Genomic DNA, 26607 nt, shown 5'->3' with positions numbered 1-26607 from the left:
AGTTCTTTGACATTGTTTTTCTTTGCTTTAGATCCTTTGTTACATCCCATAAGTCTTACCCTCGATTTATCCACAGCTCAGATTAAAATGCATAATTTTGGCCCCCAAACCTGCACTTGACTTATACATGAGGCCGACTTATAATCGAGTATATACGGTGTATGGCAACTGAATTATTAAGTACCTAGTAAAGGATGGACAAATGGAATATAATACATTTATTGTGCATAAAGTTACAGTTTTGTTTACTTATAATAATATGAGTGAGGTTCTTATGAATATGCAGAAGTAAAAGGAAATTGGGGTTTGTTTTCCACTCTGTTCATGTTGCAATTGGTAGTGTGATATTTTCTAGTCTTGCTCTTCTTAATTAATTTTCTTTGTATGATTCAATTGATATTGTAAAAATGCATAAGCATCTTTCAAGTGGTATCTGGGACCCTTTCATACCACAGCATTGTAGCAATATGATTCCACTTGGCACTTGTCATCTTGTGAAATACTGTGATATACTTTAGTTTAGGGATATTTCTGAGCATGAAATCTCCCTCAGTATTTTCTTAGGCTTGTTGAAATTAGCTTTCTTAAGAGTCAGTCCAGAATATATGTCTGATTGTGTCATTCCCTCCATATAACAAATTCCACGAGGATGAGGTCAGTATTACTCAGGTTTCCCACTATTTACATCTTATTTAAAAGTTCTTTATAGAGACCTGACAGTCCACCAGAAAAAAACCTGGAAAAATTAGAGACAAATCATTTCCCTTGCTTTTTTGCTGAAGATTTGTTTTTCTGGAAAACTAGGGGGAAATAGGTTATGGAATATTGTTTATATGAATAAAATGTTTAAGATAACATGTTATTGTATTTGTTTATATCACATTATTTCTAAAAACTGTATGAAGTAAGTCTTTATATGAGACTGTATACAGCGGTGCTACTTACAGTTGTGGTCTATAGACCATTGCAGGTGCATGAGGCATCAGCTGCCAGTCTGCAGTGATTTTCCAGCAAAGAAAAACAGTTGTAGCCAATGAGTCCAAATATGGTGCTGATCTCTGGCACATTAGGAAGAAAGAAAGGAAAGGAAAAAAACCCATCATATAGCCTGAGAAGCATTGAATAATACAGTATCGGATCATTATAATTCCTGGCCCTGGTGTCCCTTTCTCACTTCCTTTTGCAAAAATGAGTGCCTTATGTGTGGTTGATACTAAGGAGGACTAGAAGAGACCAAATAATTTTCTTCATCTTAGTAGTTTTGATGATTTCTCTTGATGGTTTTTGGTTAGAGTTTGATAAATGACAGAACTAGAGATGTTCCTTACAGTATAAGATTTTGCAGATTTGTTTGCTAGGAAAAATTCAGTTTAAAAAGTAAGTTTGTAATTTTCAGGAAAAAATGAGTTTCAGTATACAAAATATGATGATTTTATCCCACATAAAATTAAACATAACACTTTTTATGCTCCCAAACTAACTAAGTGTAAAAGATGCTAATACTTCATTAAAAAAAACCAAGCATTTCTGCTTTCTTCAAGGAAAAAACAAGAAAAAGGGGGAAGAGGTTCACCATGAGATTAAATTATACGTAATTTTTTCATATCTGCTATTTGTTTGTTTGGGTTTTTTCTTTGTTTGTTTTTTGGTGTGCATGTATCCAGTTCACTTTGTTATTTCCTCTATCTCCTGAAAGATCAAATCGGCAATCGGGGAGGTGAGGAATTTGTTACTTCTTGCATTCATAGAAAAGTTTGACTTTCAGTAGGTACAAGTGTAGTGGAAGTCTCCCACTACTACTATGATAGTCTTTGTGTTCTGTTAAAATAAGACTGTGTAAGAGACCTATGTGGAACTGCCATTATCATTACTAGTAGAAAATAACCTCATCACCATGGGCAGTTAGGAAAATGTTAAATTACAAATCTAGAATATAGCTTAACAGTGAGGTAAATTAACTTGTGAAAGTTTTACAATAATAGGATTTTTACCAAGACAGCATTTTTCTGTAAGTAGTTTTAGCCAAAACATTAGCTATCCATAGGTATAGAAGTAGGTTCATAAGAATCGACATTTCAAGTGCAATAATGTCCTCTAGCACAATGCTTCTGTAAGTGGTGGTTCAGGGATCATCAGTCTTGGTCCACAAGCCATTACCTACAGGTCCCTGGAAAGTTTCCAGGTGAGAAAGAAAGAGTTGCAGCCAACGGGCAAAATGGATACTAGTCACTGACATAATGAGAGGAGATGCCAGTCCTCCACATCAGTCAGCTTAAGAAGCACTACTGTGGACTATGTATTTCTGCGTAATTTCTTTAGTTATTATAATGTAAACGGTAATTTTTATTGAATATAAAAGAAGTACCCATGTGGTAAGTGAAAACATAATGGAGAATTTGGAAATATATTTTACTGGCACTGTTAAAATGTTACAGAAATAATGAAAAAAACCTTCTATAGCTTTCAGGTTCTTTGGAGCGCTTCACCAGGCATGATAGTACAAAAAATAGGGGATAAGGGAGGCAACAAGAGATGATCCTTTTGTGTATGCCTACAGTTGCTAGAGCCAGTGCAGTGTAGTTGTTTGGATATTGCTCTAGGAGTCGGAGGGCCCTGGGTTGAAATCTCTGCTTGGCCATAGAAGCTAACTGGTTGGCCTTTGGCAAGTCACACTCAGTCTCAGGGGAAGGCAGTGGCAAACCCCTATGAACTAATCTTGTCAAAAAAGCCCCATCGTAGTTTTTTTTAGGGTGATCATAAGTCAGAAGTGAGGAGACAACAGCAACAAGAGTTGCAAGATTGATCATTACTGCAGTATTTAAATTGGATAATTCTTCCAGAAAGACTGTACATAAAGGCTACCTTTCTCCTCCTCTGTTGGTTTAGTTTTGCTGGATATAGTGGCAGCAGCAAGGAAAACAAGAATTGGAATGTGGGTAGTGGCATTGCAAAGTCAAATAGGCAGTGGGAGAAGCCTGTGTCCAGCTTCAAGCCACTATTATCTGAATGTTTGGCTGGGTGGGGGTGAGCGTGCATGTAACATGTCATTTTCTGAGACATTTCTCATAGTGTCTTGGCTTTTGCCCCCCATCCAGGAATATATGGAATAGATAGCTCTGTATCTGCAGAGTCTCCCCAAGGCCCCTACACACGTCTGCAGGGAGACTATTGAACCATTTGAAAAAATGAGCAGGGCATTCTACTGGCAGTTTGCCCCAACATGAACCCAAATAACTTAAATAAAGCTACAGGCCTATTCAGTCATCCCTCAGTTTTTGCAGGAGGTGTGGTGCAAGACCCCTGTGAAAGTGGAAAAACCATGAAATCTAGCCCCCTCAACCATATTTAACACACACAAAAGAGTACCTTTACTGGTGAGGTGACTGGGCCTGGGCACATACACATTCCCTTGCTTGCTCACTTGGGCAGGAGGGGGAAGGGGATTGGATGGGTGGGAGGCAGGAGAAAGGGAACACCTGTCCCATCACTTGCCCATCTATGTAAGGGAATGTGCATACTCTGCTAACATTCCCTTGTCCCATCTCCTTCCCCCTGCCCGCCTGTTTGTGTGAGAGCATGCATGCACAGCCACTCTACCAGTTTTATTTCCTCCCATCAACAAAAGTGTTTATCAAAGTCCATTTAAGAATAGCGTAAGATGGTGGTGGTAGTAGTAGTGGTGGTGGTGGTGGCAGCAAATACAGTAATCTGTGAATAATTAAATCTCCAAATGCTTAACCTGCAAATGTGGAGAGACAACTGTACTTGCATACCTGGACGTTTGTCCCATAGAACTTTACAAGGCTTGTTTCTGAATAGAGTACCTATGGCGTTGTACTGTGAAAAGTTTCCCCCCTGCGTATGTTAATGAAAATTCCTGTCTGTTCTATTTGTATATGCTAGGAGGAGCTTCATTCACCCCCATTGTATACCACATTGCAGCATGTTCTCAGAAATCTTTGTATTGTTTAGCTTTGAGGGACTGAATAATGCCCCAAGTAATGTGTTTCTAAAACTCATTAGTTTCTTTTTGCCTACTGGATTGTTGAGAGATAATATGAGGTATATACTGCTATATATTTTCATGGGACACTTGGTTTTTCAGAATGAATCGCACCATAACATTAGCAATATAATAATTAAAGAATAATCAAAAACATTTGGGAAACTGCTTCAGAGGGACAGCAGTATAGAAGTTCCCATCACATATTAATAATAATAATAAATTTGTTTTATTTATATACCGCTATTCCAAAGATCATAGCGGTGAACAGCAAGTAAGCTAATTAGCAAGTAAGCTAATTTGCCCCCAACGGTCTGGGTACTCATTTTAGCGACCTCGGAAGGATGCAAGCCTGAGTCAAGCTTGGGCCCTTTTGCTGGTCTTGAACTCGCAACCTTGTGGTTTTGAGTGAATGGCTGCAGTACAGTACAGTACAGGCATTTAACCACTGCGCCAACAGCAATCCAGTATCTAAAAGAAACTAATGTGTTTTAGAAATGCATTGTTTGGGGCAGTATTCATTCCCTCAAAGCTGAAAAATTAAAAAAAAAATATTTCTTGTGCTCTTGATGCCCTTCTCCCTGAGCAGAAATGGTGTTCATAAAGTGAAAGTCCCCTTGGTGTACTGACAGAAAGTGGCTGACCTATATGAGAAGTAAAAGCTACAGTGAGGAATCTGCGCCTTTTAATGCTCCTGACATGTTCCAAAATATATCATAGCTACACAGCCTCATGGTTAGTACCTTTTGTTTTGTCCCTGTGGTTTTCGTGTAAGGAAAACTGATAAAATGCTTAGTTCAAAATGTAGCAAAAATCAGACCTTCTGATACTGTTTCTGCCTTAGCAACTCCAAAACTGTATTGTTTTGGATGGGGTGCTGCAAGAAACTTTGCATTTTTGTTGCTTATGATTTCTCTGTCCGTTGATAAAATTCCAGGCAAATTGGGCAGCGTTGAAGTTATATTTATCACTTTTGTGGGCGAATTTCCTTGTATATGCATATACGCTAGATACTTGGTTAGCTCTTTGGAAATGCTTATATTCTTCAGTGCCATCACTCTTTTTTAAAAAAAAAATCTCTTATGCTCTAGGATGGGACATTTTAGAGCAGTGTTTTATCAAAGCTGCATAGACCTAGACCTATATTATATCTGTTTCCTGACATTATCTCCTGAACAGTTTTATACAATTCCATCCACTTGTACTGTTCAGTTCTTTTCATTCAAAGAACAGCAAGGAAGAATGTCTCAACAGACCTACTAGATTATTTTTTTTACCATTGACTATGCTTCTCCCCATCTAATGTAAGGTTTGGACACAAACTTAAGATTGGTATCATTTTTGACAAACTGAGATGTGGTGAAGCAGAAGTTGTGTTCTCTGGCTGACAGTAGGTTGGCTCTACTCATTGGGGTGAAGATGTATAAGATCCCAGAGGTAAGCCTCACGAACATTGAACGTTTCATTTGGGTCAGAAAATACTCCAAAACCAAGTGCAGCTTAATAACAAGAATCTGCTTGTGTCTTGAATTGAACTTGCTTATTAAGGCATACTTGCTGATTTAAATACTTAGCAAATGTGCTTTATGATTTATTTTTATTTTTTAAAAATCAGTTTTTCAGTTCAAATACTCTGCACACTGAAATACTTACTCAGCAAGTAAAATTCATATGGGATATTTTTAGAAACATGTTCATTAAATAAAAGATGTACACACAAATACAGCACTCAGTCAGCTTAGGAAAGGAAAAATTTTCCAATCTGAACATTTTTTGGAAACATCACATCCTTATGGTAACCATACTTTCCAGCCTGGCAGGTGCCCACCTTTTTATTGTACCTTGGTTCTGTGGCACTTGCAAGAAGTAGAAAGATCTTAACATGTCTTGCAGATGGTTATTTAGCAACTCAGATTTTAAAACTGAGAACATAACATATACAGTGGACCCTTGTTATACGCTGGGGTTTGGTTCCAAGATCCCCCGTGGATAACAAAATCCGTGGATGCTCAAGTCCCATTAAATGTAATGACATAGCAAAATAGTGTCCCTTATAAAATATGGGCCTGTTACAGACTGCCAAAATAAAGCTGCTTCGGGTCTCTTTGGAGGTATGCTATTTAACTGATGCATGGGTCCTAAGAGTCCGGAGGTCGCGCCAAAGCCACACTCCAGTCCTAAGCACTGGAGTGCAGCTTTGGTGCAGCTTCCGGACTCTTAGGGTGCATGCATCATTTAAACAGCATGCCTCCAAAGAGACCCGAAGCAGCTTTATTTTGGCAGTCTGTAACAGGCCATGGAAAATCAAGGTTTGATATTTGAAATTTATACTTTTTTGGAAATTTTTAAAACGTGGGTGCTTGAATCCATGTATAAAAGATCAGTGTATAAAAAGGGCCGACTGTATCAGAATTTACTGTATACTAACTATAACTACCCAAATGTTTGTTACCTGCCTTCCCAAGTTATTTCTGATAATCCTGCAGTTGAAAAAGGAGATAGCAACCGAAGAACAATATACATAATGCTGCTTCAAATTTTCTTGAGGGGTGTGTGTGTGGCAGCATTAGGTGGAATTTTAGATCTGCAGAAATTTATATGATCTCCCATCCTCATTTTCTGGTCTATTTTTTTTTTCTTATTTTATTTCTTTGTGTACCGGTTATTTCGTAGTCTTCATCATGGTTTCTGTTCTTGTTCTGGCAGTTTCATTGTCTGACAATGCTGAGTGGCAAGATTAATGCTCTGTTGATCTCTAGCCACACATAGTTACTCATGATTAGTTCAGGCACAGACCTTGAAATAATTGTTTGAACAAGCAGGGCATGACTTGATAATGAAATGTTACTTGTTCAGAGTAGTGACTAATATAAAGCATTGATAACACATTAGTCTCAAAATAAAAATCAATACAAATGGTCAAAAATGTCCTGTATACTACACCCCAAATTCCTCTTCAGATACCATCCCTGAAATAAAGTATAGTTGTTGGGGAAGGATGTTGGGTCTCAACATTAATGTCATTGTTATTATAATAGATGAATTAGAGTAACTGTTTTGCACATTTTTCTTCAAAAAAGAAACAAAAATATAATAACGAATACACTTGTTACTTTTAATGTGTTCCTTCCAGCCCTTTTGAGGTTCAATGGAGAGGAGAAGGTTGTGCATCTTCAGTGTATTACTCATTATTCATAATATTCATTGTTCAGGTTCTGCTGTCTGTGGGCATTTACATTATTTTGAAGAATTCCTGCAGACTTTATGAAGGTGGCAAGGGAAGAAGAGTGTTTTTGTGGGGGGGGGGGGTGAGGTGGGGAGGGGATCACATAGGAAATAATTTTTAAAAGAATGCCCAATTTCTTATTTAGCATATGCAGAACAGAATCATAGTAATATAAAACTGAACTTGTCTCTTGTGAAGGCACTGAAATATGACAGCAGTATTTACTTTTCTAGTAAACTTTTTTGCATTTAAGACACAAATACTTTCTCAATTTAAGAGTAAGCTATAGCATTAGACTGTGTTATGCAATATAAAATATACTAACAGTACAGGGGAAACCTGCAGTGGATTGTTCCTTTCACTCGCTCTGATAGTCAGGACAAAGTTTGCAGCAACAGCCAGCAGGGGAGCAACCCATGTTCCTGCCTTGCTCTCCAAAGGTTATTTTTCTCTTTTCTTTGTCACTCTTTCAGTTGTTGTTTGTAGTGCTGCTACATCTGCTGCTCTGGCTATGAATGATCCCCTAGTAGAAATTTCTAGGGCTGCCACTTGGTCTTCACTGTCTACATTTGTGCATCATTAACATTTGGATGCCTTTGCTTCCACAGAGGTCTCCATGTTCTGTAGCAGGTAGTATCTGGTTAGGAATCTTCAGTTCTACCCACCCAGTGATTGAGAGCTTTTATGTCCCAGTGCAGGAGCTTTCACCTCCACTGCTGGAAAAAGGAAGATTGGCCTTACTGTGAGATGTTAATTTTTCCCCATCCATAACTCAGCTGACTTCTTGGTTCTGTCATGGAGAGGCACAGAGTTGTTGCTTCCAGGGGGTTTCTTTTTTTCCTTTCCTCTGTTCCTGCCTTTTCCTCTGTTATTCTTGGTTTTCTTGTCTACAGCTGTTACATCAACTGAGTTAGTTGTGGGCTGCTCCCCCTGGTGGCTAATACCACAAACCTTGCCCTACTTATCACAGCGAATGACAGGGATAACCCATTGTAGGAAGTGTTCCCATTCAGTGCTGAAAATGAACTTCAGGTAAGATGGTGTTCAGATTCAGTAGAAACGAAGCAAACTAAAACAAACCAAGTTTTAGGGTTTGGCTTCCTCTTGCTTGTAATTCACTATAATATTGGCTAACCATACATGCTCATTTATAGGTAGACCTCATATATATATATATATATATATATATATATATATATATATATATATAAAAAAAATCAGTGGCAGGTTTGGGGGCCAAAATTATAGATTTTGATATGACCTATAGATAAGTCAAAGGTAAAACTTGGGAGGACATGTAAGAAAGTATGTAAAATAGACAAAGCAAAGGAAAACAATGCCAAGAACTTACAGAATTCTGACAGGCATAAATGTTTATGCTCACCCTAAAAGCTGGATGGATGAGGAGGGAACTACTGTATAGTTAATGATGACTGTGCAATGTATGGGCGAGGAGGGGTGAAGAAACACGCACAGGCCTAAAAGAATGTAAAACGGGGTTCCAAAACTGGGTTGCCCACAACCCCAAGTGGGGTTATTATTTTGTAGGGGGTGCGAACATTAATCAAACATTTCATAGGGATGTGCAGCATAGAAAAGGTTGAGAATCACTGATGTAAAGGCAAAGGAAAGCAAATAGCGACTGTTAGCATTACAGTCTTTACTTTGATATATTAACTTTGCCTGATTTTAACACAGAAAAGCTTACAAACATATACAGATGTCTTATTCAAATTCTTCAATGCCTGATTCGGTGTTCTTTTGAGGGCAAAATGCCGCCGCCACCACTATTTACTAGCCCAGATATTCAAAAATATCAGAGGCGGTGCTGTAGTGGAGGGAGTAGAGGGGGGTCAGTGCTTCTTTTAGGTGATTCCAGGATAGAGTAAGCTCTTGCCTTTCACCAGCCTACCCAGAAAAGAGGGATGCTTTAAAGTACAGTACCTACATTGAGCCATTAATAAGTCTACCCAGGTTTTGAGGTTGTTAATTTTTTTTTACTAAAACTTCCTAAATGTATACATAACTATATACCATACTGTGCACCCACCATTAGAATGGTATTTGTCACCTATGATAATGCTACCATGTTTTGCATTTCTGTTACATTTCACACACACCCTTCATATGTATTGGTCTGTCTACTGAGTATTTATTGCATGCATCTGAAAAAGTAAGCCTTGGTCAAAAATGCTTATATTGAAATAAATTGATTAGTCTCTTTAGTGTTCCACTAGATGACTTTCTTCCTTTTATACTGAAACAGGCTAACACATTTGGCTCTGTCTTGTTGATAGAGCCCATACCATCCCTGCAGTAGTTCAGCAATTCTGCAGTCAAGTCTATCAAAGTCTAGTTTGTTTGTGGGACAGTGGCACATAAAATGTGCACCTGCCCACAATTTGCTTCTGAAAGGGACTATTTTTTAAACACTTTGTTCACTTGTTTCTCTTACTATTTCCCCCCTTTTGGATTGGAAGACTGAAAGCTACTTTTGATTTGGTTTTGCTGGAATTGAGAAATACGAATGCATATAATATGCATACTTGCTTGTATTCAGTGTGTCCCTCATTCATATGTTTTCTAGAAACCAAAGCCAAGCAATTGAAGTTAGTAAATGTTTGTTCATGAATTTGTGTAAAGTGTCAGGCATTGACTCAATTACATACTATATTCAAGTACTTTTAGTGGATGCAGATTGCTAAATATGAAGGGTTACCCAGCACTAGAAAATGCTACTTAGAATCATACTTGGTGAAGATTGTTCGTTTGTTTCTTTTCCTTGCCATTCTGGTTTCCATCCCACATCCACCAGAAAGTCTCTTTCGTTGTTCTATTAAAGGGCTGAAAATTGTACTTGATACTGCCAAATAGAGACTACTCAGTGCCTCACAGAGAATATATATTTAAAGGTGGCTTACAACATAGATTTTGAAAACTATATAATTAACGTTAATAACCATATTAAAAATAGTAAATTTGCATATTATAAACAGCACTAAATTAAAAGCAGTTAAAATGTATTTAAAACAACAAAAGAGAAAAAAGTTCAGCATCTTCCCTTTACATAAATCTTTCCATGAAATCAGGTCCAAATGCCTGTCTAAATGAGGTCTTTGCCAGATGGAGAGGAAAAATTAACTACCTTCCTATAGCCAACCAGGTGATATGATAGCCCTGTTTAAATATTTGAAAGGATGTCATATTGAGGAGGGAGCAAGCTTGTTTTCTGCTGCTCCAGAGAACAGGACCCGGAACAATGGATGCAAGCTACAGGAAAAGAGATTCCACCTGAACATTAGGAGGAACTTCCTGACAGTAAGGGCTGTTCGACAGTGGAATGCACTTCCTCGGAAGGTGATAGAGTCTCCTTCCCTGGAGGTCTTTAAACAGAGGCTGGATGGCCATCTGTCAGGGATGCTTTGATTTGGATTTCCTGCATGGCAGGGGGTTGGACTGGATGGCCCTAGTGGTCTCTTCCAACTCTATGATTCTATGATAACCTAGCCATCTGTGGCAGAGAATTCTCCCATTTGGGAGCAGCCACTGAAATGGTACTCTCTTGTGTCCTCACTAAATGTTCCTCCCAAGGTAAGACAGAAAATCTCAAAACTCGGGCAGACTCCTATAGGAAGATAGTCATTCTGATAGCCAGGATCCAAGCTATATCAGGTTTAGAGGACTTTGTCACAGCTGCTGAAGAACAATGTTTACTGTTAAATATTTTTAGAGGTAGCTGTGTTGACCATCCAACAAAATGATTAACCTTAAAATATGAAAAATGTGGGTTTTGGCTAGTAAAAGATATTTTAAAATTGAAGGAAGAGTGACTGGTTTTTCAACGAAGCATCTCATTGCACCATAATGATGCCATTTTTGTGCCACTGTTGAAGTCCTGTGTATATCTTCCTGAGTTTCACTGAACTCTGTGGCACTTGCTTCTGAATGTATATGTACAGCTAAGTTAAGGAAAAATATATTCAGCTTTAACAAATTATTTGCTTTAACAACTGAAAAGTTAATTTTGTTGTGTGTCTTCAAGTCATTTCCAAATTATGGCAACCCCAAAGCAAACCTATCACAGGGGTGGCTTGCCCAAGGTCTATCACTGGGTTTCAATGGCTGAGCAGTAATTTGAATATGGTATTAAGGAGTCCTAGTATCCAACACTTAAGCCACAACACAATTCTGGCTCCCCCAAAATTATAAAGCTTTCGTCTTAGCTTTAGCTGTTAGCAAATAAGAAATATTTTAAAATCTTTTTTAAGATTTTGCATAGGCTACAGTAGGGGTCTTCTCAATTAGGAAACAACTTAGTGTTCTTTCTGACTGCAAGGGTTGCATATTTAAGAAAAGAGGATCATGTTCTAGCCCTCCTTTAAATATGAGTTCCTTGCTTTAGTTGTTAAATAAGGTAAATAAACTTAGAGATTGGCTCAGCCTTGATGTGTCTCCATACCTTTTGAATTTGAACTAATTTGTCACAAACAGGCTTCAAAGCCTAATTCATTATCATCCATTCACTTGTCAGAGGAGTGAAGTGGCTGTCATAATTACCTTTGTGAATTTCTTATTTGAAATCAGAAAAGTTAACCCTTGTTGGGAGTTAATTAGGAAAGCAAAGGGTTATGTAGTTTTCTTCTTTTATTTCCTTTAACATATTTTCAGAGACTTGAAATATAAAAATTGTCTTTTTTTCAGTGCGAGGATGTCGTCCTGGCAAGATTGTGCAGATGACAGAAGCAGAGGTTCGAGGATTATGTATAAAGTCTCGAGAAATCTTTCTTAGCCAACCCATTCTTCTGGAGCTAGAGGCACCATTAAAGATCTGTGGTAAGTGCTGATGCTTCAACTAATGGTATCTGCTGAGGATAAAAGGACTTACAATGTGTATTACTTAGATACCAATGTTAGTATAGATTCAAAAGGTGCAGACATTGTCTGCTTACAAGTAAATACTTCTATTTTTCTCACTTTTGTGACATGGAAAGATTTATGTCTTTTATTCTCTTGTCAAATTTTAGGGTACTTTAGAACCTGCCTTAGAAAGTAAGATGGTTGGGTTACTTCTAATAAATACTAATTCTTTGGTTTAAGATGAATTCATAATTTAACTTCAAATCCCCATTTGAAACGCTTCACTTAATGTAAGTCTGTAGTTTGCAAAAACTGTTCTGCATGCAGACTGATAAAAATGAACAAGCAGATAGTAAATGCCAGATAGGCAGTATTGATTCTTCACTGATGACAACACAAAAGCATATGAAGAGTATTCGTCTGGAGGTCCTAGGAGAGGGGTGGGAATTATGTGGCCCACTAGACATGCAATTCCCAGTATTCCTTCTCTGGCTGTGCTGAGTATGCTTCTGAAACCTGTAGTCCAACAATATCTTGAGAGTCACATGATTCCCATCCCTGTCCTAGTGCATCAGTTGCACTTCAGAAGCTAAATGAAACCTAACCAAGTCATTGCAAAGTGGTGTTGAAATAGGCATATGAAGAATGCAGTATCACTTGAGGACAAGAAGGGTATTGAACTACTGTCTACAGATGTAAAGTCTTGGTTCCTGCCAGCCCTTGTATAACTTGTAATTAATTTGTAATACAATTTACATGATGATTGTAGCATAACTTTGTTGGATACATTTGTTAGTTTAATGAAAGAGAGGCAGTGTAAAAGGAATAAAATCATAGGCTTGCAAGCTTGCTTTCTTGCTGTAGGGAAAAAACAAACAATGAGCAGAGAAAGCTTACATTTATTTGAATTCAGGCTCTTTTTGACCATTTAGGATAAAAGCAATTCTCATTCGTAGCTGTGGGGAGTTCTCTCAGAGTTCCTCAATGGCTAATTTCAAGATGGTGTGTTGTGGGTAACAGTCAAAACATGGCATACAGTTTTGTTTGTGACCATAAATCTGCCATCTACAGAGCAGCTACTCATTTCATGTTTAGATGGACCTCTGAAAAAGTTGGAACACCACTCCTCTGCCAGGTTTTGCTAAGTTGAATAGGTGATCATGTCTCGCCAGTAGCTGCAATACTGTTTGCAAACTCTTTAACAGCAGAAGTTGTTTTGAATAGTAGGAATTGGCACAGAAGAGCTATTTAAATTTAGCCAGTCAGTGATGATGAGTGGTATTCAGCAATAGCTGTATACTGACACAATATTTCAAGGGCTTATTAGCATTCTGTAATTTTGGACAACAACTGCCAATTTGATTACAGTGATCCCTTATGTGAGGGAACCATTCCTGACCCACCCCCCCACGTAATGCAAATTCTGCGTATGCTCAAGCCACATTCAAGATAATGGGGCTTGTGCACGTGACGCAGTGCGCACGCCATGGACACATGCACCATTTCCTCTTTGCCGCGTGGTGTACCCTTGTATGATGTGGGCGCACTGTAATTTGGTTTAATAATCACTGCTACAGTTTGGGTTCTATATTGATCCCTCCCACTTCAGATCTTGAGGAATCTTAACCCAGATGTTTAAAAAACACTAATCTCAACGTCCCTGTATTAATGCTCTTTTATGGTGGTTTAATACTGGTCTTTCAGTTTGTAGGTGTTTGCAGCCACTGTTTCCTAATTTTTGCTGATATTTCAGTGCCATTTTTCCACTAAACAGTCCCAGCCACTTGGGAATCATTGCTGGATATATTAATATTACATTGCTATTTCGGTAGATTTGGCTGTATGCTTGAAACCGTGCTGGCATGCTAAAAAGACAAATAAGCCTATTTTAAAAGAGCCAGCATAGTGATGTGGTTTGAGCATTGGGCTATGCTTCTTAAATTCAAATCCTGGCTTGACCATGTAAACCCATTGGATAGGTGACCTTGGGCAAGTCACACTCAACCTCAGAGGATGGCAATGGCAAATGCACTCTGAAGAAATTTACCAAGAAAACTCTGTGATTGGCTCATCAAAGAGTCCCCATAAGTTGGAAATGACTTGAAGGCACACAACAACAACAAAATGAAGACGCTGTTCTTCGTACCACACAAATTGAGGATACTAGGCATTCTGGTTCTGGAAATGAGAAATTAAATTTGGAAGCCCTTTGGTCAGTGACAATCAGATCACCATTTGAAAAGGACAAGGGAATCAGAAAGAAACATTGGCTCAGCCATAGAACTTGAAACACTGAATATGGAAGACCTGAGCCCAGGGAGCTGATGATTAGGCTCTTGGAGATATCTCATTGATAGAGTTTCTATAAGTTGAAGACTGTATGGTGGAAAATAACAGCAGTAAATATGAATCTAAATTTCCTCTTCTCCCCTTTAGGTGACATTCATGGCCAGTATACAGATTTACTCCGATTGTTTGAGTATGGAGGATTTCCACCTGAAGCCAACTATCTTTTTCTGGGTGATTATGTGGACAGAGGAAAACAGTCCTTGGAAACCATCTGCTTACTACTTGCATATAAAATCAAATATCCAGAGAATTTTTTCCTCCTGAGAGGAAACCATGAGTGTGCTAGCATTAATCGTATATATGGCTTCTATGATGAATGTAAGTAAAAAAATTGGTATGAATAGTTTTATTCACCCATGTTATAAAATGTTTGTACAGCTTTGACATTTGATAGATCTTGTCTTAATAGCAAGAAATACTGGATTTGACTCTTACAAACATCCTTTAAAGCTGTGGTTTACTTTTACTAAAGTAATTAATTGCTGGATTCAGGTATATTATCTTATTTGATGGCCATGCCATATGTCCAGGGATGTTAATGTAAAATGCTCTTTTAATCCTATCAGGTAAACGACGATTTAATATCAAGCTCTGGAAGACATTTACAGACTGCTTTAATTGTCTGCCTATTGCAGCCATTGTAGATGAGAAGATTTTCTGCTGTCATGGAGGTAAGAAAACAACCTCCTAGTTAAACGATTGGCAAAATCATTTCCCCCCAAAGGTTTGTCAAATTCAACCAAAGAATAGTCTGTCTCTTGTCTCTTAACACTGAACAAAGGTTGGGATACATCACAAACCTGTCTTTTAGGATATCAAAGTTTCCAGTAATCCATTCAAGCAAATCCTGATGAAAGCAAAGTTCAGCTCTTACAGGAGGCTGCCATAAAGTTTACTGCTGGGTATGGTATGGCAGTTTAATTCATTTTCCCATTCCTGAAGAAGGCCAGAACACAGATTTGAAGAGGCCAAGTAGGCAATGCTGTCTTCTTGAGTTCATCAGGGTGACCTTTTCAACTTTGCCATATGCTTCTATTTTTCAAGGAACAGTTGCATATGCTAGTCTGTATTTTTATCACAACAGAGTGAATGTCTTCAGGTCTTCAAATCAAAAATCAGTTTTTCTTCTCCTATGTGGAAAAGAACTGATTCATATCAGAGGCATGCATGATCAGGAAGCCCATTGGCTAATTCAGAGGGGAGCAAACTTGGGAGAAAAGGGCGTAACCACTTTCTGAACCACTATCAAATTTGATTTCACTTCAGCAAACAGCAACCTATGAGCTATATGTATAAAAGGTGAGCTTTAAGGATAGTCAGGGAGATGCATGCACTTTCCTCTTCAACTTCCAAATAAATTTGTATTCAACAGAGAAATATCTTTTCAAGAAGGTTCTCAAGGCTATATTTATTTTTACATATTTATATTTCTGTAGGGAAGTCCAGTAATATGGGATTAAATTGAATGTTTCTCCTCTCTGAAGCAGACCCACTGAAATATAATGAAACTTAGGCGTGGTACATATCGCTCCTCACCGGCAGCTCTGCAGCCCCAATCCGTGGCGTGGAAAAGGGGTGTCCTTGAGACTTGATGCCCCTAGACACCCCAGGAGCCACAGCCATGGGAGAAAAGCCCCTTTCTCCCCTGCGAGGCACACACCCAGAAGGAGCTCCATTTTGGAGCTGCTTCTCGCACTGCAGCCAGGCCGCCATAAGCGGCCTGAAGCAGTGCAAAGTCATCATGCATGCACTGCGCCGTTTGGACATGGTGTGTGTGACATAATCCTGGCAGCCCCCGTGTAGATGGGAGGACGTCATGATTACGGCACCACTGGACACTCCGCCCCTGGGCAACCCTCGTACGTGGCCAGGCTGGCACAAAGTGTCGGTCTGGATCATGCCTTAGTTACAACTTAAGTTCATTTATTTAAGTGGCTCTGCTGTAGGGAGAATTAATATTTACTTTAGCCTGTTTACTGGCTCGCAAACCTAATAAAATCCAGTTAAGTACTATATAAAATAACAATATCACAAAGCTGCAAACAGCCTAAATTCAGACAGAAGTGATGCAGATCAGATGAACAACATATCAGTGGTTTTATACAGTAACATAACAGTCTTCAAAGGGTCTGTGAAAATAAACCTTCAGCTGTCACCAACATGACCATAAAGAGGACACGGGGAAAGCATTCCACAGCAAGGATGTATCACTGAGAATCCTCTCGCTGGTTGACACCCTTCACTTGGCAAGGGCACCTGAAACCAGTTAATGAGAATCCCAAGGATTGTGTAGGTAGATATATAGGATAAGATATTTGTTACCTTCATCCTTTGTTATTGAGGTTTTTAAAGGTTAAACCCATTATTTTGAATTGGATTTGGAGATGGACTGTGGCAGACAGTACAGCTACTAAAGCACAGGCATAACATGCTCTAATTGCCCCCAGTTCTTAGCCTTGCTGTCCCATTGTACATAAACTGCAGTTTCTATGTGGTTTTCAAACCATCACAATACCTAAATGAAAGGGACCCAGGACATGAGGAACTGTGGCCAGCTTCTTTCTATCCAGTTACAACTTAAACTGGAGTAGCTGAAGCTTATAAGAGGCACACTGGACCACAAAGGTCACTGGAACTTTTTGTGATTGTACCTTAACAATTGGCATCCCAAACCAGGAGACTGGTCTCTAGAAAGGAAAATAAAGTCCTTATCATCGCTTACATCAGAAAGGCAATTATAATTTTTCTTGGATTTCCCATAAAAACTCTTAGTGGGCCCTCTACGAAAGTAATTGCTGCTACTTTCAACATAAAGAATGATGGCTATATTAGCACCTCATTCTGTCATTTTGGTGTGGTCTTTTTTGCCTTCAAGTTGTTTCTGACTTATGGCAACCCTATCACAGTTTTCTTGGCAAGTTTGTTCATAGGGTGTTTGTCATTGCCATCCTCTGCGGCTGAGAGACTGTGATTTGCTCATGGTCACCCAGTGGGGTTTTATGGGGCAATATCATTCAGTAATTCCTTCACACTCCAGGCAGAAGAATAATGTCTAAGGATGGGAGGGGGGGGCTGTTTTTTACTGTATGTTTTATGCTAGTGCTTGTATCTGCTGTAAGCTATTGTTATAGCAGTCCTTAGGGCAAAACTTCCAGAGCCTTAGAATGTTCTTCCTTTATGTGAATTCAGAAAGAATATACCACACTGTGTATCTCCAGTCAAATAAAAGTATAAAGTACTAATGGTATTTATAAAGTGTCTCAGCAATTAAATATTGTAAAGTGAGTAAATATCTGTTAGGAAAATTATTTTCAGTTGAATCTTGAAAGGGTTTGGCAAACAAAGGGCAAATTTAAAAATGGAGACAGTCAGGAAGCATGGTGTAGTAGTGTTTTAAAAAATATTCTTTTTTAACAAAGATAACAATAAACAAATATGTGACATATAACAATATGGTCCCATTTTCTCTAACTATCTTCTCTCTTCCTCCTTAAGCATGGTGTAGTAGTTTCAACATTGGACTGTGATACAGGCAGGGTTCAAATGCCCATTTAACCAAGGAAATGCCCATTTAACCAAGCATGCCATTGGGGACAATGAGACTTGAGCATACATGGATTTTGGTATACGCAGGGGGGTCCGGAACTATAATTTAAAAGCTTGCTTTGAAGCAGGATGAATTTACTGGGCTCCTGTAAATTTCTATATTGAACAGGGTTTCTTGTATCAGGCTGCTTATCCTGAAATGTATATAGTGGGTGAAATTTCAGCACTGTCCATACACCAAGGGATTGGGGGAATGGACTGTCTTCCCTGTTGAAGGCCCTACACATACTTGACATGTCTTCGGAGGATTGAAGGACATGGGGGAGGAGAGGGAAGGAAATTCAAGTTGGGTAGTTTTTAATATCTCCCAGAAAACAGAGGTTTTTTAAGTGAGCACTAGCTTGAAAGTAATCAGCGTACTGAACTGTGAGGCAGCTTTAGATAAATATGACAATATTTTTGGATACAAAAAAAGTTTATTTTTTAAATCATTGATGTATTTTATGTGATTTATCAGTATTTGCTTTACAGACCTGCTATGTTAATATGCCACCTTAGGCTGTACAGCATTTATGTAGACATAACTAAAATGTATTACATGCTTTTTGAATGTTTGTACGTAGTTGTACATAGTTTCAGACTTGTTTTTATTTAGGTATTACAGTTCAGCTGCTTCACTTCAACTTCCAAAATGCATTTTTTACAGTGTGGGAATGGGAGATTGTCATCTAAATGGTATCCTGACTCAACCCATCCCCCAGGTGCAACTTGTAATACATATCCAAAATTGGAACTGGATAATCAGAATCAAACTATGGTGATAGCTTCCAGTTTGGACTAAAGCATGACCACTAGCCAGGGATAATGGGTGCTTTGGTCGACAATTCCCACAGGACACTAGAAGAAGGCTGTGTTATAGCATGCTATGCTGCTTGATAGAGGAAATATTTTTGTAACTCATTCATGGAGCTGGACCATCAGTATAGGGTGTTCAATTGCGTTGCACATTTTTATGTAGCTTGCTTTTTTAAAAAAAAACTTGGTAGCATCTCAAAAACTTTGCAAATGTACACAACATAATGTTTAAATAAATGCTACCTTGTTGATTTGACTCTAGAGTATTTCTTATCTTATTTTTAACCTTTCAGTTAAATGTTGGCAGTCAGTGACATGTACTACACACACAGCTGCACTGATACACATAGTCTTCACGTGTTGATGATTTTGCCTTTTGAGTTTTTCAGTTCAGTGTTCTTTACTTGCACTGTCCTTCCTCCTGCAGCCTCTAGGGAGAAGGACAAGAAACTTCTGTATTGCCAGTGCAACTTTGGATTTAGCTTATGGGTTTATTGTTCCCATGATTGAAATACTTTGAAGTCTTGTTTAACTGTGGGAATATTTGTCATTCAAAACATTGTATATTATCTTATTTTTAGAAATCATGCCTGTTCTTCAGGTTTCTATTATGTTCTTGGTGTCATCAAAGTTTTTAATGTAGTCAGTTGTTGCTATGTTGTTATATGACTACTTGCAATAGTTTTTCATATAAAATAGTTTTCTAATTTTAACAGTTGTTTAAATGCTTAATTTACTTCAAAATGTAATTATCTGGGTCCAGTATTCTAAATACAAGAACATAACCATGATTGTTGTCCTTCTTTAAAAAACAAACAAATAGTATTTATTTATTTTGCTAAGCTCCCTTGGTCCATCCAAATGAAGATCTAGTGACTGCAGTATTAAGCCTTGTCATGTGCATTCTGAAATACTCATGTATGCACATATTTGTTGTTAAATTGGTTGTGAGCTATTATATCTGACTTTTACCATAGACTAATTTAGGTGCTTTACAGAGTGCCCAAAAAGGGCGCCCATGTTTGCTGCGCAAGGGAGCCGCAGTGGACAAACCGCACAGCTCCCCCGCACAGCAAAAAGAACCTGCAAAAAGCAGGTGGTTCTTGCGGCGTCACAACCACGCCGCAACGTGTGGATGCTAAGCGTCCGTCACGTCAAAATGGTGGCGCCCATGTGTATAGGGCGCCACCATTTTTACGCTCCTAGTACGTACTAGGGATGAGGCCTGATTGGACGCTGCGTCCTCGGCCAACCCCTAGTACATGCTGGGGGCCTTAGTTTCTGATGGTGCTGTCCTTGTGTGTCTGAGTAGTATGTTGCATTGAGTTCAGTGAGTTTTACTTTCAGATAGGTTTGCACAGGATTTCAGTATATTTGCAGTGTATTTTCTATTGTAAGTTCTCTCTAAACACTTACATGTTCAGGGGCTAGATTCTAAATTCTGTTCATGTAATTTTTGTTTGTACTTTATTAACTTAAATCTGCAAGACGCCGCCCCTTTCTGCCCTGGATCAGTGCTGCGGCAAATGCATACAGTGGCACTGATCCAGTCTCCAGCTCCTTTCTATGCCTCTTAAGAGGCGCCATAGTTGTTGCCGGGTGGCTTGATCTGCGTCAAAGGGACGTCATCAACACGCACACCGTCTGAACGGGCGCGTGCAAATATGACACCCGGGCAGCGCGGGGAGGGGTGTGAGCATGGGGACACTCAGCCCTCGCTCTGCCCACAGACCGGTTCTTTTCTCCTGTCTGTATTGGGCCTATTGTATTGGCAGAACCTATCTTTAAAACAAAAAAACCTTACCATTAGTATTGTATGAGCCAGATCCAGAAAGAATTCCCAAAGTTGCTGTGTTTAGCACCCTTCCCACAACAAAAGAAAGAAAGATCTTTTTGTGGTGAAACAATTATATAGTCATTAGTAAAGTGCCAAACAAATCTTTTTCTTTTGGCAAGCCAGTATTGAATAAAGTCCTAGTTACTTTTTTGCTCCTTTTACTTGCTTATGTTGGAGAACACTCTCTCCTAAAATAGATAACTTTGGATATGATAACATGTTACAGTGGTCAAGACTGGACAAATAGTTTTAGAAATCATTTTATATTCAAATAATTGTCATCATTGGGTTGTCTTCCAGTATTACAGATTCTTGAATTAGCGATTCCTATTTAGTGGATATCTTTCCTCATCAGATGTATATTTAGATCTATTTTATGATGTAATTATTCCATACTTGGTAGGTAGCCCATCCCTACTCTAAGACTCAGGTTCCAGGCACTCAAACATTTTGCAGTGTTTTCAGATACATAGTAGTGAAGATGCTTGTCATTGAGTTGGTTTAGTAGCTTAAGGGACATAGAATGGAATATGATAAAAACATAATACAAATGGATATGACTAATTGGAATTCATACAGTGGAAAATAAAAATGGCTAGGGTAATCTAAATCCTTTTCAGTGTCTATCTTCTACCCCCAAAAATGATACAAATTTAACGCTCCTTGATATTGATAGGTTTGTCTCCAGATCTGCAATCAATGGAACAGATCAGAAGAATCATGAGACCCACAGATGTTCCTGACACAGGTGAGACCTTTCTAACTTATTTTGAAACTTTTATAGCTTGTATAGCTTGTGAGAATGTTAGATTGGCTCTCTGAAACTGCAATTTAAAAAGTTGATTCAGTGATGATATATTTTCCAGATCTAAGACTTCAGGGAGTTTTATTGTGCTTGTGTTCCTTGGAAACTAAAATTGTCATCTGTCCCCACCCCACCCCCCAAAAAAATTAATTGGTGAATTCACAGGACAACATATATACTACCCTGTATCTAATTTCTTCTTGTTGGTGCAGTGGAAGACCTTGATATCTATGTTCATTTGTAAATTGTAGGGCCTTTAGAAATTAACCTGGGCTGTAGTTCTGCTTGATTAATACCAATAGAGGAGGAGTGCATTCAGTATCTGATTTTTATAAATGTCTGTCATTGAGTATGCCAAGCATGTCTCCTAAAAGCTTCATATGCCAGGTAAACATTTTCCCCTGGATTTAAAGTTAATGCATGCTTTCATTCCCTCATTCTAAGGCTTGCTCTGTGACCTGCTGTGGTCTGATCCAGACAAGGATGTGCAGGGTTGGGGTGAAAATGACCGTGGAGTCTCCTTCACTTTTGGAGCTGATGTAGTCAGCAAATTCTTAAACAGGCATGATTTGGATTTGATTTGTCGAGCTCACCAGGTATGAATCCATTGCTTCTTAATTTTAGAATATTTCTTTTACCTTTTATATTCCAGTGATGGTATGCTGGTGAACAGGTGAAATAGTGTGGATGAGATTACAAATAGTATACTGAACCCAATGTTACTACTGCACAGGGTCCTGATGGTTTTTCCTGTGATGGAGAGGGAAACATCCTATCATGGGGTTGATCCCTCACATCCTTCCGACTGGCAGGAAATAAGCATAGAGGGAACCACCACCAAGGGGAGCATCTTTGATAGTCCCTCAGTCTAGTTCCTTCCTTTGCCCCATATAGGCTGTGTTTTCACCACCACCACCACCACCACCACCACCCCCCCCCCCCCATTCATTAGTTTGCTTTACCTTACAGTCTTAAATCTCTCTTCTATTTTTCTTAAATTTATAATCCTCCTTCTCCTGCCTTGGCTATTGCCTATAAAAACAACAATGTTCTTATTGCCTTTTTTCTTCCCTCTTTGTACCAGTATCTCTGAATTTTGAGTTTTGGGCTTCTATAAAGGGTATAAAATGGTGATTCTTTTCTGTATCTAGGCTTGCAGTGCAACTAATAATTTTCTTAAATCTTTATTCACAACCATGTTCTTTGGATTATTATTTCTCTATATGAAGTTTAAAAGCCAAAATACTATATTGTACAGCATTCATTTTGTTATATAGAAGATTTTAGCCAAAATGTATATTAAATTTCCTATAATCTTAAGATTGCAGAAATATTTTAAGATATATTAATCTCGGCTGTGTGTTTCCTCAATGACAGGTGGTTGAAGATGGCTATGAATTCTTTGCAAAACGACAGCTGGTTACCCTATTTTCTGCTCCTAATTACTGTGGAGAGTTTGACAATGCTGGTGGTATGATGAGTGTGGATGAAACTTTGATGTGTTCTTTTCAGGTATGATGAACTAGAATTACAGCTTTCTTTTAATGTTTCTGTCCTGGGAGGATTGACCAAGAGTTGTTGTACTGCAGGGAAAGCTACAAAAAGAATATTGAAGACATATTTGTGATTAACTTTCCTTGTTTGAAAGCTAGAATTCTTTGTAAATGTTAAGATCTCAACATTTAAAGAGTTTAAGAATCTAGTCAGTTGCTAAAAGACATAAACATTGGATTGTTTTTCTGGTTTATTTAGCAAACTTAGAGTTTGTGTAATTTTTAATTGACATGTGGAGATTAACAAGGAATGTGCTACAGCAAAACTAAATTCTAGTTTACTTCTCTAACGTCTGGGGCGGGGGGTGGGTGGGTATTGACAGAGAGAAACCATGCAGACCCTATTCTTTGTGTGGGCTTATTGCATTTCATAAAGGTTGTATTAATGTGATTTAATTTAATATCCATCCAAAAGTGTCTTTGAATGAACCACAGAATCATAGATCGGAAGAGACCACAACTCGAATGGGCAAGTTTCAGTGTGTGTTCCTGGAGCTGCCTTACTGAGAGTCAAACTATTGGTTCATCTAGGCCAGTATTAACTAGTTGGACTGGTAGTAGCTCTCCACAGTTTCTGGAAAGAATCTGTCCCAGACCTTTTAAGTAGAGATACTAGGAATTAAACCTGGAACCTTCACCTACAAAGTGTGTTGGGATAGTCAGCAGGATTGGTTATGGGTCTTATCCTCCACATAACAGCTTTGAATGTTTAAGAAGAGAGCGGTGATATATTTGATTTAGCAGTAGGTCCTTAGAAACTTACAAATAAAAATCAGTTGAGAGGCTGAAATCTTTTTTACTTAGTAGATGCAGAAAGTTTGAAAGCCTATTTTGTAAGAGAGAGTTTTTTTTTCTTCCTCTTTAAAGATTTTGAAGCCATCTGAAAAGAAAGCAAAGTATCAGTATGGTGGACTGAATTCTGGACGTCCAGTCACTCCACCTCGCACAGCTAATCCACCGAAGAAGAGGTGAAGAAAGGAACAAAGTAGAAAACCCATCAGATCTATTAAGGACAAAACTCCATATATACAGTATATAATAAGTGTGCACTGTAAAACCATCCAGCCATTTGACACCCTTTATGATGTCACATCTTTAACTTAAAGAGACGGGTAAAGGATCTTTAATATTTTCTAGTTGACAGATGTGCAACACTGTATTGTAACAAGTATACTCCAGTTCTATTAACCAACATAGAGTAAAATCAGATCTAAACAAATTCTTTTGGTTGCATATTCACATCAGTTTTAAAGTTGACCAACATCCCAATTTAAGCTTGATGTAATACCTAAATCAGATGAGAGCATGATGTTTCATTTGTGTAATGTGGTCTTACTGTTGCTTGATTGCTTTTATTTCTATTACTTTGTAGCTAGAATGATGGCAAAGTATCTAGTCATGTTCCCTGGCTGAAAATGAATTGTGGAAGGGATTTTGGGGGGCAGCTATTGCTGTGTTCTTCTTTCCCATTAATCTTGCTGAATAAACATGTGACCCTCTTTTCGGAGTAGAGTAACTAAAGAAAAACCCAACTCCAGCTACTGACTTCAGTAATGCTCCTTACCTAAACAGAAGTCAGTATTTCCCATGAGATGGACAATTTCCTGCTCTTTATCTTAGACCACCACAGAATGGATTTGTGCACTGCACCATTTTAAACTGACATTACACTCACAATTGCACTTCATTTAACTAAAACAGTTCAAGAATGGGTATGGCTTAGTAGTTGGTAACTTGATCATGTGGTATCCTTGCTTAAGAATTTATTAGCATGAAACACCTTTTGGCATGTTTAGCTTCCTGATAATGCCATACTTACATTAAAGTGCATTCTGCATTGCTCACCAAACATGAAAATCCCTCTCTGATAAGCCTTGAAAAGCTAACTCTATTCATTCCCCTCCCCCGAGCCACCCTTTGCTCCAGCAGGGTGTCTCTAAATGGATATTGATGAGTGAGCAATAGATTAACTATGGCTAGTGGTGGTTGGATTGTCTAATATTGCCATGTGAATGTTCAATATGATTGTAAGGCCTATGTCAGTAAAGATTATATCCTCTGGATTTTCATGATCAAAGTTCATAAACTATTGTAGAGACTTCAGCTTTGTAGTGTAATATAGTAGCAATAATTTCTGTACATGATCAAGAGTTGATGCAGCATTTCTTTTCATTTTTTCTTTTCTTAAAGAGTTCATCTGTGCAAATGACGAAATGTAAACATACATGTATAACAGTTGAAAGGCAGAGACTTAATTGGATAAAAATGCATTTTTTTATTAAGGATTGTCAAATTTATAAGATCCTTTACAAGGGAAGCTTCCAATTTATAGGATTCTAATTGTGGAATGATACATGTAAAACTCTTTAATATTGTCTTTGCAAATATTAAATTGAGATTCTAATAATTTGCATTTTATGTAGTAGCACATATTATGCAAGTGACTTTTGGCAAAGTGAGAATTTCTTTAAAATGCCTAAGTCTCTTTTCTAACTCCATTTTGTTTTAAACACATATTAAATGTAGGTTTTTTTCATTTAGTAAAGTTGTTTAATTGATTTGATGTCTGACTGGTTATTCTAATATTTTCTTCTTGAAAGCATTCACCCTTGATGTTATACATGCAATGTTACGTGGACAAAATTTCAATAACGACGTTAATAACAATGTTCACTAGTGGATATTTAACATATAGCAGCCCAGTTTTCCTACTTTGTAATAATATAACTCAGTTATATAATTGTAAGAAATGTCCAGTGCCAAGTTACCTGGAAATTAATGGCTGACAAGCAGTTGGTACTATGTTCTCTTCTAGCAACAAACAAGTTAACTTCTTGAGCCATTACTACATGAGACAAGATGGAAGAAAAGTTTTGCCACAGCTGGCATTTTTATGTGAAATGGATGATGTTTTGTTTTTCTTTCTTAAAACACTTGTAGGTGCTTTCTTGTTTCCAGTAACACATGAAAAACCAAAATGTGTTTAAAATTAGTGGTACAACTGGGTTTAACATTTTTTCTGGAGAACTCTTATTGCAACACTGCCCATATATGCATGTAAAGCCATCTTGAAATACAGCATTCAGATATATGGATCTGCTGTAATTGCTATTTTTTCCACTGTCACGTTTGTCACTTAGTAATGTCTGACAACACACTGTAATTTTAATACCAGTGAAAATGAGGGATGTAATAGTTAAAACTATCAAATATGATCTTTTCCCTGTAAGCATCATGTATGGAAGCCCTTGGAGCTACCTAAGACTGCTCATTTTCTAGTTGTAGATATTGGCCATGAACACAAATGCTGGTCTCAGTAGGCAACATGGCAAGTTCTGGCCGTTGCTAACAGATGCCCCCGGTATTTTCAGTTTAAAAGATAAAGTAAGATGTGTGGATTTTTTGGCTTTGTAGTTAGCTTTTAATATTTTGGCTATGGGTGTATCTCCTTTCTGTTCAACCAGAATGGAACTAGTAATGTATTGAGCATGATTTCTTTGAATCTAAATAGTACTTTATTGTCTGTCAGGTTTTACTTTACTGTCTGTCCTCCTCCTTTCCTTTTTTGAAAAAAGG

At 38.1% G+C, this 26607-nt stretch overlaps 1 protein-coding gene across 1 annotated transcript in view; it reads left to right on the top strand.

Moving 5' to 3' along the window:
• Positions 1-25594, top strand: part of LOC149310702 (serine/threonine-protein phosphatase PP1-beta catalytic subunit) — a 35667-nt gene extending 10073 nt beyond the window's left edge. The window contains exons 2-8 of the mRNA XM_089529559.1: positions 11931-12062; positions 14523-14753; positions 15002-15106; positions 21350-21421; positions 21923-22074; positions 22856-22990; positions 23899-25594. Of these exons, the coding sequence (XP_089385685.1) occupies positions 11931-12062; positions 14523-14753; positions 15002-15106; positions 21350-21421; positions 21923-22074; positions 22856-22990; positions 23899-24003 (932 nt within the window). The 3' untranslated portion in view covers positions 24004-25594. The remainder of the gene's footprint in view (positions 1-11930; positions 12063-14522; positions 14754-15001; positions 15107-21349; positions 21422-21922; positions 22075-22855; positions 22991-23898) is intronic.
• The last annotated feature ends 1013 nt before the right edge of the window (positions 25595-26607 follow it).

Source organism: Sceloporus occidentalis, unplaced genomic scaffold (genome assembly GCF_023333645.1).
Source record: "Sceloporus occidentalis isolate IW3139 unplaced genomic scaffold, rSceOcc1.0.p SCAF_6, whole genome shotgun sequence".
NCBI classification, from domain to species: domain Eukaryota; kingdom Metazoa; phylum Chordata; class Lepidosauria; order Squamata; family Phrynosomatidae; genus Sceloporus; species Sceloporus occidentalis.
Note: the sequence above shows the minus strand (reverse complement) of the source record. Positions and strands in the feature narration are given on the sequence as shown.